The sequence below is a fragment of the Budorcas taxicolor genome, chromosome 25 (genome assembly GCF_023091745.1).
Source record: "Budorcas taxicolor isolate Tak-1 chromosome 25, Takin1.1, whole genome shotgun sequence".
In the NCBI taxonomy this organism is placed as follows: Eukaryota; Metazoa; Chordata; class Mammalia; order Artiodactyla; family Bovidae; genus Budorcas; species Budorcas taxicolor.
The window spans coordinates 10,075,818-10,093,762 of record NC_068934.1 but is presented as its reverse complement, the minus strand read 5'-3'; the positions used below and the strand labels follow the sequence as shown (position 1 = coordinate 10,093,762).

General features: G+C 39.2%; 1 protein-coding gene across 10 annotated transcripts in view; it reads right to left on the bottom strand.

Moving 5' to 3' along the window:
* Nucleotides 1-17,330, bottom strand: part of PICALM (phosphatidylinositol binding clathrin assembly protein) — a 95,206-nt gene extending 77,876 nt beyond the window's left edge. For all 10 annotated transcript variants that reach the window (XM_052662308.1, XM_052662315.1, XM_052662307.1 and 7 more), the window contains exon 1: nucleotides 17,131-17,330. In XM_052662308.1, coding sequence (XP_052518268.1) covers nucleotides 17,131-17,260 — 130 coding nt within the window. In that variant the 5' untranslated portion in view covers nucleotides 17,261-17,330. The remainder of the gene's footprint in view (nucleotides 1-17,130) is intronic.
* Between the last annotated feature and the right edge of the window lie 615 nt (nucleotides 17,331-17,945).

The following is a 17,945-nucleotide window of genomic DNA, read 5'->3' as shown; positions in this document are numbered from 1 at the left end:
TTAAAAACGTTTCCACCTCCTCATAGGAAGAAGCGGTTTTCTTTCTGCAATCAGTCAAGGAGTGGCTCAGCCTCCTGAGCTGCTTTATAAATACCTTTCTAACTTAGCTGCCAGTTGCAACTCTATAATTAATTTCTTTTTCTATAACTAACTTTTAAGTCAGTACTTATCCTTCTTGTTTACTGCCACTCAGCTATGTTTATGCAGTGTTTCTGGGATGTGCTACTGAAGTCACCTGAAAATAATGCCTTTGTCCACTCTAGGTCACCAATTCGAAGCAACCTTTTGCAAGAATATGAAAAACAAAAATAAAGGAGGGTTTATCCTATACTAAGTCTAAAATCTCATACTAAACTAACACCTAACACTAATTCCAAACCTGCTAACTAGTATACAACTATATAGTTCTGTGAAGAAAAGTTATAAAAGTTAATGTTGAGAAAAGAAAAATAAAAAAAGAAATATTGCCTGTTAAACCTTAACTTCTCAGTGATTATTAAAAAGCTGGCTTTGCTTCTAAAAACAAATGTACAAATGGGAATAAGGATAATGTGATTGTATCTCCCAGATTTGAAAACAGAAGACAATGTTTTTCATCTAAAGAACAAGCCAGATCTTCAAAAGATCAAATGCAGCTATCCTATAACCCTCTTGGATATTCAGTTCTTAAAAACAAATTCATGTAGAGCAATTCATTCAATTTTGTATTTATCTTCACAGTGGCCTTATAAGTCAAAACTAGACCAACTTCTCAGTATCTCACCTGAAACAAAGCTAGAAGCTACAATTAGTGAGATGTTTTGTTTTCTACTCTCCTGATAAAAATGGTACACACTTCCAAAATCTTGCCCCTCCCTTTTCAAAACTGCTATGTGAAGACAGGCCAGCTGCACTTAAAAAGGTTGTTGTTCAGTCACCCAGTCATATCCAACTCTTTGCGACCCCATGGACCGCAGCACAATAAATATCACAAGTTTCCTAATATAATTTAGATTGTATACAACTAAGGATTATTCTAAATGATACCAATAAGTTGCTTAAAGTCACAAAAGGTAAAAATATTGCCAAAAATAAAGACAGCTCATGCTGTATTTGAAAAGTTAGCTCAAGACCAACTATACATACATGTACCTGCAAATAAAAGCAAACTTTGTGGGGTTTTTTGGCTGATCCCTGACCAGGGATTGAACCTGGGTCCTCAGCAATTAGAGTGCAGAGTCCTAACCTCACAGCCAGGAAACTCCCCGACCTCCTCTTAGCGGTGATCCCAAGTACACAGATGGTTGCACATCGAAAAAGAGGAAGCAGCTACGGTCACAAAAGTGGACGCAGCGTTGGCCTATCCCAAGTTCCAGGAGGCAGCCTCCATCCACAATGTACATTCACCGCACACACACACACACTTCAAAGACAGTCTCTCCATCAAACAAAGAATCTTTGAAACAAAAACAATGCTTAGATTTCTATAGTTCTATGAAATCAAAATAAGGGATAACAATAAGGTTTAAGGCATTAATTCACAAATTCATCACTTAACCGAATAATTTTAAATTACTCTGCAAATGAACACATGGTGATAGATTAGTGATGCATCATTATAAACCATCAACTGATCTCCCATTATACCCAACAGCAGCAAGATGAACAGCCAGTGTAGACCATTTAGTCTATAGTTAAGGGACCACACCATTACCCCTTTCCAGATATCAAGTACATAATCCTAGCATGAACACTATGAACTTATCAAGTGAACCAACTCACTAAAGACCAAGATCATATCTGAATATCTGCAATAAAGATGAATTCTGTCCGACAACTTCACATTTAAAACATAAAAAAACTGATGACTAGATAGTTCATTCACCAGCCCAGCATAGTAAGTTCATTATCTTCATCAAAGATTTATTAAATATTTACTAAGGACTATTCAGAGAAGGCAATGGCAACCCACTTGTGTTCTTGCCTGGAGAATCCCGGGGACGGCAGAGCCTGGTGGGCTGCCATCTCTGGGGTCGCACAGAGTCGGACACGACTGAAGCGACTTAGCAGCAGCAGCAGCAAGCTATTATTATAGACCAGGCAAATAGTCTGGGTATTGGGGATACCAAGATGAACAAAGCAAAAATTCCTGTTTTCAGAAAAAATAAACAGGCACAAAATGCTATGAAAATTTAAAATAAAAAGAAGACGAAAACCAGAAAAAAGAAAAATGCCTCTGCAGATGGACAGAAGGGCAATTTGATTACAATTGCTACTTGCACCCAAAGGGAACAAACAGGAAAGGATGAAACATCTTGTGGTCAACCTGACTGAAAATTCCGAAAAGCAGGCATTTGAAACACGGGTGGGAAGGCTTATAGGAAGTCTTTTATTAGCAAGTATTTTAACATTTTACAAAAGTCACATATTTTTAATAAAAGAAAATTCACATTTTTCTTGGCCATTTTCACCTAAAACAAAGTCACAGAAAACAAAGCTATGCCCCCACTCCCAATGACAGTAAAATATGCAAGTTAAAATTGTTTTTTCAAATAAAGATAATATATATCAGTAGGTGAGATACTGTAATGGAGAATGAAGCAAAGCTCATAGCAAAACTCCTTAATCATAGTCCCCAAAGCACCAAGCCAAGAACAAAAAAGCTAAAGGGGCCCAAATACAGCATCACAGAGTAGCAGAGCAGGGAGGTAATTTAGAAATCAGTAATTTCATGAGAAAGGTATTTTCCTAAGGTCATATGGAGCTGGGGCCAAGACAACACATTCCAGTTCAGGGCTTGTTCCTTTTAAAAGTTTAAGAAGTTGCTGTTTCCAAATATAATCTTACATATTTACAGAAATTATATTTCTCAAGGAAAGGCTTTCTCCTTAACTATTGCTCATTCCCTATAACTTCTCTGTGAGCTACAGATTCCCCAGATTGCCTCACTTCCACCCGAGGCTCTTCACTGCCATTTAAGTGTTAATTTTATTCTCTATTTCCTTCCATTACAGTAATGTTTCTCATGATGTATCTGTACAGTAGAGCTAATAAGACTACCTACTCAACAGGCTTTTTTTAAGTCAACTGTGTTAATGCATGTCAACTGCTTAAGAAAGAATTCTTTAAATCTGAGCTATTATTTCCATCATGCAGGCTGTATCCTAAAAAATAAATGATCTGATCAGATTTTGTGTAATAATGAAGACTGAAAAGGTTCCAGTTTATTGACTGTTAAGCGTCAATAAAATATCTTCAGATCAAAATTAGGAATGTATTACTACTGGTTAGAAGATTTCTTCAATAATTCATTCCTGAGCAATCTATAGACTCAGAAATCCTCCAAACCTTAGATACCACCACTGTGATGCCATTTTTAATAATCAAGCTAACATGAAATGCTAAAGGCAGTAAAATCTCATTCTCAGCTTATAGATCAGCAAAACTTGCCTTCCCTATTTTAACACTGGCAGTAGAAAATATAGTACAGCTTTGAAAATCAGCTTTAACTAGGGTCCAACTTTACCTACAGTAGCCAAAAGTGAAAGAAACAGTGAAGTCGCTCAGTCATGTCCGACTCTTTGCGACCCCGTGGACTGTAACCGCCAGGCTCCTCTGTCCATGGGATTCTCCAGGCAAGAATATTGGAGTGGGTTGCCATGCCCTCCTCCAGAGGATCTTCCCCACCCAGGGGATCGAACCCGGGTCTCCTGCATTGCAGGCAGGCGCTTTATCCTCTGAGCCACCAAGGAAGCCAGGAAATGAGATATATCTAAAAGTCACAGGATTAAAATCCATATTCCCTCCACAATCTCATCCCAGACAGTTGTTCCAACTCTACTTCCCCTCAGGCCTGACCTGTCCTTCCTCTGGCCTCAAAGCACCCCACTTATCATCTACAGGTAAGGTAGATTCCTTTGTTTGCCATCTAGATTCCTTTGTTTCCCAAACACAGTTCCAGCTTTGCTACCTACAAAGTTTGCTCGTGCTCTTTGCTCCACCTGAAATGCCTACCCCTCCTAATTACCATTTAAGGTCCATTCTCCTCCTTTATCAAAAGCAGTTATCTCTCTCCCCTCTAATTTTCAATGACATCCATTCTGAGCTTATCTTACACTGCTGCCCCATAATATAACTATCTGTATATGTCATCTTCCTTACAAGACTGAGGACATGATCAAACAAATAATTTCACTTTTAGATTTCTCAATAATCTCAACACAGTAGCTTGTTTATACTAGTAGACAACATGTAATTGCTAATGAGTATATTATTTTCCATTAGACTAATAAAGTCTTGTTTGGTAGAAATTGAGCTTTAAAAAGCTAAAGAAACTAATAATTAATGTATCCTATGTAACAAATTGCTATCGATTGTTAAATCACATAAATCAAACATGCCCCCAAGAATCTTAGCAAACTTTTCCTATTCACACTGACTGTCGTCGGATGATAAGATAGTCTGTGTTTAAGTTCATTCACAAAGTTGAAACAAAAAAACTTCCACCTGCAGACAGGCCCACAAAAGTCATTCAATCAGTGTACCTGATTCTATTCATTCAGTGACCCAAACGACCACATGTAACATTTAGTACTTCTGCAGTTCTGTAACACTGGCATGGAAAACTAGGAGAGCAGCTAACAGGTGGAAAGGGAGTCTAAAATGAAGATCTGGGCAGAAGAGACCACAGTTTACCAAGGTAACTCCTGTCTATTTCAAGACAACCTCATCGCCCCCCATTCTCATTAACAGTTTACATTCCACCATATGGCACTCACTACTTACAGTCTTCACCAAACACACCAAAATGCTCTTTCTTGCCTTTGTGTCACTGCATGTGCTAATCTATTCAGAAGGAATTTCTCTGTCTGGCAAATCTCTGTTCATCCTTAAAATTTCTGTTACCTCCTCTATGAAGCTGTCACTAACTCCTTCAAAATGAATTACTCCACCCCATATTCTGATACTTTATGTAAATAATATTGCACATTTATCTCAATGTATTAGTTATTCATTTACACATTTTCACCATTAGCTCTCAGGTTCCTTTTAGGGTATATGACCAGTGTCATTCATTTTTCCAATATTTCCTAGACTTCAATCACTTTTCCTTAGCACTCCACTTAATGCTTCTTTCTAACCAGGGTTTTTGCTGGCACTGTGCAACTCAACAGAACTCAATCTCAGAACTTTCACCCCACAGTCTTGCTCATAGAACAAGTAAAAGATCGTAATATAATTTACTAGATAATTTTACTAAAATAATATGAAATTAAAAAGAAAAATGTGTTCTTATAATTCTTTTTCCATTCAAGGCCTTCTCCAAGAAACATAACGTCAAACAAAATGCTCAGTTCTTGAGTCTGTGGGTACACAAATGAATTAAGATTTATCTACATTACACTTTCCAAAAAATTAATTTGGATTTCAAGAAGTCAATCAAGGTCAACATCCAGTTCATTCATTATATAGCCTATTAAAGTCATATATTTCATTCCTAACTATCTTCCTTTGCGCTTTACATGTTCTGCCAATGTCTTATAACAAAACACAGAAGCAGGCAGCAAGTAAAGCACTTACAGCATTCTGCAGTCAAGTGAACTACTGCAGATAACACAAAGTCTGACGTCAAAGACTGCCAGGAATACACTTACAGCAATCATACATTAGCAAATAAAATTCATAAAAGGGAAAAAACATCTGAAGTCAAATATACCAATATTAAGTAGGTCCTGGAATAAATAATATTTTAAGTGTGTCAAACTACCCTAATTTTATATAATCTAACTCCAGAAGTCTACTTCTGAAAATCCGTAATTCCTCAGGTTTTCAGACCATAAAGAATAAAAAGTAGCTTCATTATGGGAACAGAAAAAAGGTTAAACAAACAACTACTACTCATAGTGAAGACATTACTCCTACAACAATCTTCCTCTTCCTTCATGGAAAAAAACCTAAAACACTGTTTGGTAACACATTAAAAATCCCTCAAGAAAATGTTATCCCTCCTTCGTTCTTTAAGCATCTTTTCATTACAAACTTGCTATATGCTCTATTTAGCACAGTAAAGTAGACACGCAGTTATAAACACTTATAATTATAGAAGCTATACAGTTACATCACATGAAAAGTGTCATGGGGAAGTGTAAGATATTATGGAATCATACACACCATTCTGTGTTGACAAAAATACCTGCTTACTGATCCTCACGCAACTATGTGTTATCTCTTCACACATTTAAACTACCCTGAGAACGTTAAAAAAACAAAACAAAACAAAACAAGTTTGTTGGATTAGATTAAGCGGTCTACCCAATTAAAAATGTTTGACTTGAATTTTCCACAGTCAATGAATTATACCAGTACTGGAGAATGACATTAAGGAAAATTTTTTGTCCCTCATTAGTCTCTACTTCTTTGTCACAGAGAAGAAGCAGAGTTGTACCCCACGTCAACCTCAAAAGAAGGGGAAAACTCAAATATCCCCCATTTTCCTTACTATCACCTTGCCACCACACACCATATATGAAAATTAACTCAAAACTGATCAAACCTAAAAGAGCTAAAAAACATAAAACTCTCAGGAGTAGTTAAGGCCTAAATCTGCATAACCTTGGACTAGCCAATGGTTTCTTAAGATAAAATAGCAAAAGCACAAATAACAGAAAATACAAAAAACTGAACTTCAAAACTAAAAAGGTTTGCACATCATTTATAAAAATACTATAAATCACTATGCTGCGTATCTGAAACTAATAAAATATTGTAAATCAACTACACTTCAATTTTTAAAAGGGCAGGATGTAGAGGGGTTACTATCAAAAAAGTAGAAAGGTAAAATGCAAGATGGGAAAAAACAGTCATATAAGTCACATAAGAACTCTTCTAGGCTTCCAAATAGTCAAATTTCAAATGGGCAAAGGATCTGAATAGACATATTTTCAAAAACATACAAATGGACAGTAAGCTCAACATCATTAAAAAGATGTTTAACATCACTAGTCATTTGGAAAATGTCAAGCAAAATCATTAACAGCTTCCCTAATAGCTCAGTTGGTAAAGAATCTGCCTTCCATGCAGGAGACCCGGGTCCGATTCCTGGGTCGGGAAGATCCGCTGGAGAAGGGATAGATCACCCACTCCAGTATTCTCGGGCTTCCCTTGTGACTCAGCTGGTAAAGAATCTGCCTCCAATGCAGGAAACCTGGGTTCAATCCCTGGGTTGGGAAGATCCCCTGGAGAAGGGAAAGGCTACCCACTCCAGTATTCTGGCCTGGAGAATTCCAAGGACTGTACAGTCCATGGGATCGCAGAGTCGGACATGACTGAGCAACTTTCACTTCACGCAAAACCATTATACACACACACACACGTATGTATTTAACTAGGATGACTGCAATGAAAAAAATTTAATTAAATTTTAAATACCCTGAAAATAATAAGTATTAGAAAGTATACAGAGAAACTGAAACCTTTATACATTGCTCTTGGGAATATAAAATGGTACAACTGCTGTGGAAAACAACCCGGTAAACCCTCAAAAAGTTAAACACTTAACTACCAGAAATTCTTCTCTTTGGTACATACCCAAGAGAACTGAAAACACATGTTAACACAAACATTTTTATATAGATGTTCATAGCAATACTATCCTTGGTGGATTTAAAGGGGTAAACAACCCAAAAGTCCATCAATGGACGAAAGAACAAAATGTGGTCTATCCATAAAGGGAATATTATTAGGGGTTATAGAAAGAATGAAATATTGTTACATGCTTCAACATCCACAAACCTGGAAAGTTTTATGCTAAGTGAAAGAAACCAGACATGAAAGGCCAAGAATTGTATGATTCTGCTTATATGAAATGTCCAGATTAGGAAAATCCATAGATGGAAAGCAGATTACTGGTTGCCAGCAAAAGAGAGTGGCCAGATTGGGGAGTTGACTGTGAACAGATAGCTATTTTCTTTTTGGGGTGGTGGAAAATGTTCTGGAATTAGACAGTGGTAAAGGTCACACACAACACTGTGAATATATTTGATGCCTTGTGAACTACATCTCAATTTATAACTTGCATACAAGAGACGTCCCTGGCAGTCTAGTGGTTAAGACTCCCAACTTCCACTACACAGGGAGCAGGTTCAACCGCTGGTTGGAAAACAAAATACCACATGCCGTGAAGTGCAGCACTCCCTAAAAATTTTGCATAAAAGAATCACTTTGCCTCACAATCCCCCCATTCACAATAGCTCTGTATGACTTAAATGACAAAATCTCAAATTGTTCAATACCGTGCATGGAATCAAATTCCTATAAATAATTGTTTCAAATATAACAAAAAGGTCTGCAAACCCTTTCCAGAGTGAATATCACTGTAATTACTTTTGGTATATACATGAACTAAAGTAAGATTTTTGCATACTAGATGTATTTAAAATGTTACTTCTGTATTTCTCAAGCTTCCACAAGACAACGAACTCTATTCAGTTCAGTTCAGCTCAGCTCAGTCATGTCCGACTCTTTGCGACCCCGTGAATAACAGCACGTCAGGCCTCCCTGTCCATCACCAACTCCCGGAGTTTACCCGAACTCATGTCCATCGAGTCAGTGATGCCATCCAGCCATCTCATTCTCTGTCATCACCTTCTCCTCCTGCCTCCAATCCCTCCCAGCATCAGTCTTTTCCAATGAGGCAACTCTTCGCATGAGGTGGCCAAAGTATTGGAGTTTCAGCCTCAGCATCAGTCCTTCCAATGAACACCCAGGACTGATCGCCTTTAGGATGGACTGGTTGGATCTCCTTGTAGACCAAGGGACTCTCAAAAGTCTTCCCCAACACCACAGTTCAAAAGCATCAATTCTTCGGCGCTCAGCTTTCTTCACAGTCCAACTCTATTACCACCACATAAAAATCTTAATACACACACACACCATGACGCTTTTTCTTAGAGCTTATAAATCACATGAGGAGACCTATAAAAACCTATAATTAGCAGAGAAATGTATTGGGTAGGCTGAACTTGCTGGATGAACCAATACATTAAAATGGGGCTTCCCATTAAAATGGTGGCTCAGTGGTAAAGAATTCTCCTACCAATGCAGGAGATTCAGGTTCAATCCCTGGGTTGGAAAGATGCATTGGAGAAGGGAATGGCAGCCCACTCTAGTATTATTGCCTGGAAAATCCCACAGACAGAGGAACCTGGCGGGCTACAGTCCATGGGGTTACGAAAGAGCGGCATAGGACTGAAAGACTAAACCACCACCATACGTCAAAATACAGCAACTAAGTAGACCCTATGAAGTCACTTGTAAAGTACACCTGCTCTCTTTAAGTGAGGATAGAAGTTTGGAAAGCACATCTAAGTTTCTTCAACCACTACTTGGAAAAAATTTCCCTTGAGTAAATCAGGGCCCCTAGCAAGCTTTCAAGTACCAAGTTTATGACTATAAATACCAGCACCATTTCAGAAATCACTCCGGGAATTCCAAGCATGCAGAGAAGACTTTGAGCAATTCGTACCAGGCCCTGCAATCAGCTGATTGATGATCTAGATTTAGTGGTCTTACTATCACAGCCATCACTATTATCACTCCAACCTCCATTCTAAAACAGTCTTCTCTTTTGCATTCTGACATCACCTACCAAGCGTGTACTGCAACCTTTCCCAAACTAAAGTGAAGCTCTTATACAGTTATATACAGGAAGCAGCCTCCACATAGATTATAATGTGATCAGCACCTCCTGGAGCTGTACAAGGAAGCAACTCTGATACATATTTCAAATGTAATTCTTAAAATTAATTTCTTCTTCTAAGACCACATCCTCAAGAGCATGCATTTTAAAATAGCTTTTAAACTGAGTAGCTGTAACCACGAAATTTTTTCCTTTGCTATAACACCACTTTGGGAAAATCACAAATATTGAAACAAAACCAAACCTCAATTCCTCATGGGTCCCATGAAATACAGCAATTTGATATGTTTTTTATCAATGCTACTGAACGACTTTATATGTAATTTTGTAACCAAGTGATTATCATTCACTGGAACTAAGATAATGCCCATAAAAACATTATTAAAATATCTACTGGGATAGATCTCGATGCTATGTCCATAAGTTGTTCATTCAATAGCCTGAGCTGTGACAGGAGATTACATGCATTCAGCGTGCATTCAGTATTTAATGAGTACCCAAAGCACCACTGATTAGGTAGTGTGAGAAGAGATATACAACAGTACAAAAAAGTTTCTATTCACAATTAAAACACACACGAACCCAAAATATACAGAGAATCAGAATAACCAGGGGCAGTTGTTCAGTAGTGTCCTTATGAAAGAGGTGATTTTAAACATGAACTTTATGTTTAAAGAAGGTTAAAGAGGAAGGATGGATCTGTTTTGACACAGAGGGCAAAGATATTTTGTGTCCAGGGAATGGTATCTGCAAAGGATGGCTAACAGTTTGGGAGTCAAGAACTTACTTTGGCACAACTGGTACCCAACCTGCTTAGCTGAAAAAGAAACAGCTTAGCTATATTTACAACAAAAAACAACAAAACCAGAAGGTGAGGAAAAAGAGGGTCCAGAGTGTCACCTAAAGATGGACTTTATCAAGGCCTTTTAGGAGAAATTACATTATTACTGTTAGAACCTCTTTGCCCCAGTGCAGTCTCCTTTCAAAGTCACACATCACATTCTTCCCACTCTACTCAACAGTATGACATAATCAAAGGATTATGTCACATCTCTTGCTCAGTCTTACAATGACTGGGTCACTGTTATCCATCAAATCAAATGCAAAATTACTCTGAGAATTGCAAGGACCACTTAAATCTAGTTTCTCAGTTTCCTTTCCTCCCATCTTAACAGACACTCTTCCTTCCAGTTGCTTTTTTTTTTCCAGTCTCAGAGCATTTATTATCTTAAAAATCAAGGACTCCAAAGAGCTTTTATGTGATTTTTCTCTGATATTTACTGTGAGGGTTAGAAATTAAAACTCAGAAATTTTAAAAGATTAATTCATTTTAAAATAATAAAACTCATCATGTTAATATTTTTTATAAAATATAACTATTTTCCAAAACTAAAATTTAGAACAGTGGCATTGTTTCGTATTTTTTCCAAAACTCTTTACTATCTGGCTTAATAAAAAACAGATTCTTCTATCTGTTACTACATTCAACTTGTTGCAATATCACATAGCCTCTGGAACACTCCACTGTACAATAGTGGAAGAATGAAAATGGGAAAGCTAAACAATGTCTCAGCATATGAATACAGTTTTGACCTCACAAATATGCTGAAAGGTCTTGGGGACTCCCAGGAGGCAGAGGACCACACTTCAAAAAACACTGCAAGGGACTTCCCTGGCAGTCCAGTGGTTAAGACTCTGTGATTCCACATTAGGGGACGTGGGTTTGATCCCTGGTTGGGAAACTTAAGATCCCACATGCATGGCCAGGAAAAAGAAAAACACTGCCTTGAGTAAATAAATATGGCTTATTCATTTCCTGGAATAGAAAAGCATTACATAAAAAGTCACACCAAGGTGAAACCCAGACCTGATGCCAGACCACCTGAGTTCAAATCCCAGTTTTATGCAACCTTGGGCAAATTACTAAACTCAATGCCTTAGTTCCCTCTTCAGCAAAATGGTAATAATTATAAAAATCTCTCTTACAAAGTTGTTGAAAGGAATAAACAAGTTAATAAACACAAAGTGTTCAATAATGTGAGTGCCCAGCACAAAGTAAGCACAAATAAACATTTGTTAAATAAATATAAACACAATCCAGGCATAAGCACAAAGCACATGCCTAGCTATGAGTACTGCTACTACATTCTGAAGTAACTTCAAAAATCCTTGGTATTCTTATAATCTGGCAAACTACAATTCTGAAAGTAATTTTTAACACAAAGGTTTAGGGTCATCAAAATACCCTTTTCAAGGAATATCATTAGTAAATTCTCAGTGCCCACAAACAATTCTCCATGAAAATAACTATATATACATATATATACAATGAATATACAAAATTCTAAAAGGTCAAATCCAAAACTTCAATTCTCTAGAGAAATATATAAAGCCATTTAATAGGGAACATACTGAGAACACAAAGTAACGGAAATGCCACTTCAGCCACCAAAAGAACAGGAAGAGCAAGTAGTAAGCCGTTACTTTGAAAATCTAACCCTACTTCTCCTTGCTAGGGCTGTAACCTCTGGCCAAGAAATCTTCAAGTTTATTTTTCTTACTTCTTTGATTTTAAGGAAAAAATCAGGGAACTAGGCACTTTGAAACTGAAAAAAAAAAAAAACAGAACAAAAGAGATTTCCATATATTATGACGGTGAACATTAAGTATTCTAAATGATAATCAGAGTCAAAATAAACTATTTTATTTAAATTAAAGCAATTCTGACTATTTCAAATAAATTATATTAAACAATTAATGTATTTTTAAAACATCTAAGGAATTCTCTGCCTATCCAGCGGTTAGGACTCCACGCTTCCACTGTAGGAGGTACAGGTTCAATCCATGGTTGAGAAACTAAGATCTCACAAGCCTTCAGCACAGCCAAAAACTAAAGGATTAAGTAGAAGAGCTTTCAAAAGCTAAAAAAATAAAACATATAATTAAATACAAGTACTCTACAAATCAAAGGAGAGGAAATCAAATGAGTCAAAATTAAATTCTAAGACATCTTAAAAATTATTCAGATATACAAAATATACAAACATAAAAAGCACTGGTACATGAATAAAAATTAGATGACTAAAATCTAAACATTATTTCTTAAAATAACAAGTCCACCAGTGATGCCTAATTATTTTACAAAGATATTTTATAATTAATTTGCTAATTACACATAAGGCAGGTATTGAAATGGCTAGAGGTCAGATTCTTTTCTGGGTTTCTCTTTTAAAATACATACTATCCAGAAATATAACTAAATATATCAAGGAGGAAAAAACTTATATTTGTAGAGTTCTACTGTACGCCTCCTGCATTTGACAGAAGTAGTCAAATCTTACTATTACCACTTTGATGACTCAATCACCATTTTTTGTTATTTCAGAACTATTACAGGAGTAAGGGACAGAATAAGTCAAATAAGGAAAATGAAAATATAAACCACAATTCTTATGGTAATTCTTATGGGAAAGAACAGTAAGCCCAAACATAACTACAAAATAACTGTCCATTTGGAAAGCCTCAGCTTCCTTATTTCTTCTAAACAAGAGCCATCAAGGGCAGATCTTCCACTTACTACCTTCTTCACATGTACTTTCTTGCAGATCAGATTCCAGTTACCAGACATCTTCTTGATAATACAGAAACTAAGTACCCACTGAATATAATTAAGACATTAAAACTCAATAATTCGCTTTAAAAGACCATTATTTCAGCTGCATGTCAATATTTTATATGTATTTTCAATGTTATAAAAACTACTAACCCAAATACAAATTACACCTTCTATAAATTCAAAGTATTCACAAATTCTTACTGTAAAAACATGCACAAATTTCACAATTAAAATTAGGATGAATCTAAATCCAGTACACAAGACACAAATACCCACACTGTATCTACCTTAGAGATATGCTTACAATGAATACTTAATAAGAACGTGATTTTGATTTTGCTGTGCAGAATGGAAGGCAGGTGGCTAGGATGAAATGCCTCTTGAAATTAACCAGGAAAAACATGGATATAAAAGTGAAGACATTAGATCTGTTAACATAGTATTTCATTTCAGTGAAACATGTCATAAAATAAATGCCCAAGGAAAGAAAACTAGTATAAAAAAAGAAAAGTTTTCTTGTCAAAAGCAGAGGGACGGCTGTGAAATTAGTTAAGAATGTTTTTAAGAAATTATAAATTATAAAACTGTTCTGTGTACTTCAATCATCAATGTTTTCAGCATTCTACATCCATCTCATTAAATGGAGTTAGAGACAACCTTCTATGCATATGACTTGCCTATCCCATAGCTATGAGAGAGGATTAAATTAGATAATGGTTAATAAGCGCCTGGCAAACAGAAGTCCTTCAGGTACAAGGGCTGCTATACTCCTACCCTGATTATGGACACTAGAGGCCTAGAATTAAATGCAAATCATGTTTATTTTTAAAAATGTGTTTCAGAGGTTTGACAACTCTTTTCCCACTGTGGACACTAGTTAACATTATTATCTATTGACCCCTATAAGCAAAGCAAAAGCTCTTTCTTAAATATATATACAATGCAGTATGAATTAAGCCATAATTCATGGATTACAATAATCATTTCCTAATATGGACAAACCTTGGCAAGGTGCACAGAAACCACCTCCACACTCAAAACGCTTAGAGGAAAAAAAAAAAAGTCCTAAGCATATTTTTATTAACTACTAACATTTAAAAAATGAAACCACTTTCATTAGGCTCAACTAATTAAGCAACAGTTTCTCAGGATATTAAAAGGTGCAACAACAGAACTAAGCCTTCACTAGAAAAATTTCTGAAAGAGGAAAAATTATATCTGCAGTAAAGCCCTAAAAGTCCATGGTGTCATATGGCTGAGTCCCTTCACTGTTCACCTGAAACTACCATAATTTTAAATTATATATGTTAATCGGCTATACTCCAATACGAAATAAAAGGTTTAAAGTTTTGGGGGAAAAAATGTCCATGATGTCAAAACCCAAAACTATTTGTGAAAGCCTTTTGAATTTTCTCTAACTATGTTAAAGTGTGTAAGGCAAGAGGGTGTTTAGAAAAGCCACTCATTGGTCAGACTTTAGTTAAGTGTATTTTATTAATGGAATTGGTTATATAGGTGTTTTAAGCAATATAGGGAAGACAATATTAGTGTATTTTTAAAACTTCATTTGAAAGAAATAAGAGTAGTGGCACCTTATCTACACAGATTAAAAAAAAATCAAACATTATCAGCAATATTCAAGTTCTAAACAAGTAGGAATGTATAAACACAGCGGTGGTAAAGAAAAAGAACTACAAACGTGCAATTACCCATACCAAACATAATCCCAGTTCAATTCTGCAGTAGCTTCCATTATAAGAGAAAAGGCTAACATTTAACATTCATAAAACCACAAGCAAGTCTCACTCTCCTAAACTTACCTAGCCTGTTTTCTGACCTTTTCCACAATGTGTTAGAACTGCAACATTTTAAATAAGACAAAAATCTTTAAAAGGACTTTTAAAACCGCTATCTATTCTTGTTATAATTTATCATTTTGAAGTGAGAGAAGAGGGTAACAGTTCACAAAGTCACAAGTAGCTTCTTTAACACTGAAAACAAGAAACAGAAACCAACCTCACAAAAGAATTATTAGGGCAACCACAGATTGAAGAGAAGTAAAGAGTAAAAATGTCTATTCCAAATATCAGATAATCAAAAAAGCACTTACGGCTTCATAATGCATTTTAAAGAATTTTCCGTTTATGAAAGTGTCACCATTCAAATAACATTCTGAATTCCTTAAAACAGTCTAGGATTGACGGTTTAACAAGCAACCTGCAAGAACCGCACATCAGAAAGAACCACCGAGCAGTAATAATGTTTTTTTAAACTTTTCCACAAGGAAGGAACAAGTCACAATGAACAATGGGTTTGTCTGTAGCAATAACTTGTTCTAACAGTACTTCACGAGCAAAGCGTCTTGGAAGAATTCACATTTTGTGCATTTTTTTTTATAAAAGCGCAAACCTTAGGGCCAAAGTCCAAGCGAGAAATCAAAACAGGACTCCAGTCAGTGAATTCTCTTTCAGGACATGCTCACTCTTGCTTCAAACAGTAAAGCAAAGTAACTTTCATGGAGGATAAAAGTCAGTCAGGCTTCTGTGTCCAATAGCCATTTAAAAAAAAAGGAACTTATTTCTTAACTATGCCTTTTCGCCCATGTTTCCCTTAAAGTTTCAGGTCAAAGCTCCACCGTATCAAAGATTTGAGTAATCCACTGATCTTTGTACCCTGAGGTAAAGGAGTGGAATAAAAAAGGATATTACAGGTGGCTTCCAGGTTTGGAAGAAGTTGGGAGGAGTTATCTGGAGTAACTGTATTTGTCAGTGAATGGTGTAATATTATGCCGTGTAAGAAAAGCTAGTCTCCCAAAAGACAACCAGCATAAAATAGAACGGAGTCCAAACTCAAGCATCACCAAATAGTTTTCACCAGTATTTAAAAGACGTATGTTATTTGAGGGTTTGATACTAATCCACTTTGAATTCCAATAGTCTACGCTTCACTAAAGCGTCTAAACTGAAACCGCCAGGTTTAACAGCTCTACTAGAACTGACACCAAAATCAGCAAACATTTTTCCGTATCCCCATCAGACAAAAAAAAAAAAAAAAAAAAAGGAGGTGGGGGTGCGCCTGACATTCACAACTTATTCCAGTCCGAAGCAAGAAAACACAATGGCTAAACCAGGGGTGATTAAAAATCCCGCATTTCCCATAAAGCTGTTCCCACATCAAGGAAATCCCTTTACTTTCACGATCTTAAAAGGAAAATAGTCCAGGGGAAAGGGGAAAAAAAAAAGTCGGGGACTGAGTTATAATATTTACAATGAGACGAGGGGAACTTAAATAAAGCTACGGAGGCGAAGAAAGGTAACCGAGAGGAGGAGGAAAGGTGGATGAGAAAGCGGGGGGGAGGGAAGGGACGGGAGAGGCTGGCGGAGCAGAGAGCGGGGACTGTCCCTTCGGGGGGAGGCAGCCCTCGGGGGCTGCGGAGAAACGGGGGGGTCCGGGCGCTCACGGAAACCCCGAGGAGGCTGCTGCGGGAAACAATGGGGCGCTGAGGCCGGGAGCCGGCGGCGGGGAGACGCCGGGAAGCGGGCGGCTGGGTGCGGAGAGAGGACAGAGGACAGCGGGCTGCGCCAGGACCGGAGGCGGCCGGGGGGCGAGGGGCGAGGTGGGGGGCGACCGGGCGGCTGCGGCGGGGGCCCCGGGGACCCGGGCGGCGACGGGCTTGTCAGGGACGGTCCAGACCGGGAACGGAAGCCGTGAAGGCAGGTGTGGAGGCGAGAGACACAGAGAACACGGCTCCGGGAGGGGAACCCAGGACCCGCCGGGCCCCGAGGAGACCGCAGCTGAGGGAAGAGGCAGCGTGAGACGCGCGGGGGCCGTCACTCACAGTCTAGGTGCTTCTTCTTGGGCCCCATGATCTCGTGGGTCGTGGCCTTGCATACTGTCTTGGACACGGCGGAGCCGGTGACACTGTGCTGGGCGGCGGTGATCCGGTCCGTCAGGCTCTGGCCGGACATCTCTGCGGCTCCTCCGCCAGCCCTCCCGCTCGGCAGCCGGCGGGGAACTGGCACCCCCAAGCGCCGGAGGGCCCCCCGCCGCCCCCCGCCCCCGCCGCACCCCCTTAACCCCGCACCGGCCCCCCTCCTCCTCCGCCTGCCGGCCCGGGGCGGGGCTCAGGGCCGCGCGCCGCCACCCGGACCGGAAAGAGCCGGCTCCGGCCCGCCGCGGGGTCAGGCGCGGCGTCGGCTACTCCGCCGGCGCCCGCCTCAGTTTCAGCTCAGCCCTCCCCTGGTCAGCTGGAGCCCGGCAGGGCGAGAGGCACAGGCGGCTGCAGGAAAATGGCGGCGCCAGGCTCCTCCTCGGAGCTTTCCGGGCTGCCCCGGGTCACGTGACGCGGGCGCCGCCCCTCCTCCTCCTCCGCCTCGTCCTCCTCCTCCTCCCGCCCCCTTTCTCCCTTCTCCGTCCTCTTCGGCACCCGCCCTCCCTCGCTCGGCGAGGGCAGAGCGGGGCGGCGCCCGCGCGTTACGTGGTGGAACCCGCCCGGCGGGCGCAACAGGAGGCCCGCCCGCGGGGGAGGGGGGAGGGGGGAGGGGGGAGTGCGCGGCCCGCCGCGTCACGTGACTCTCCCTGCCAACAGGTCGCCCGAGGCCGGGCTCGCGGGGGGGGTCACAGTGAGGGGGCGGGGCCACTGTGGGGGCGGGG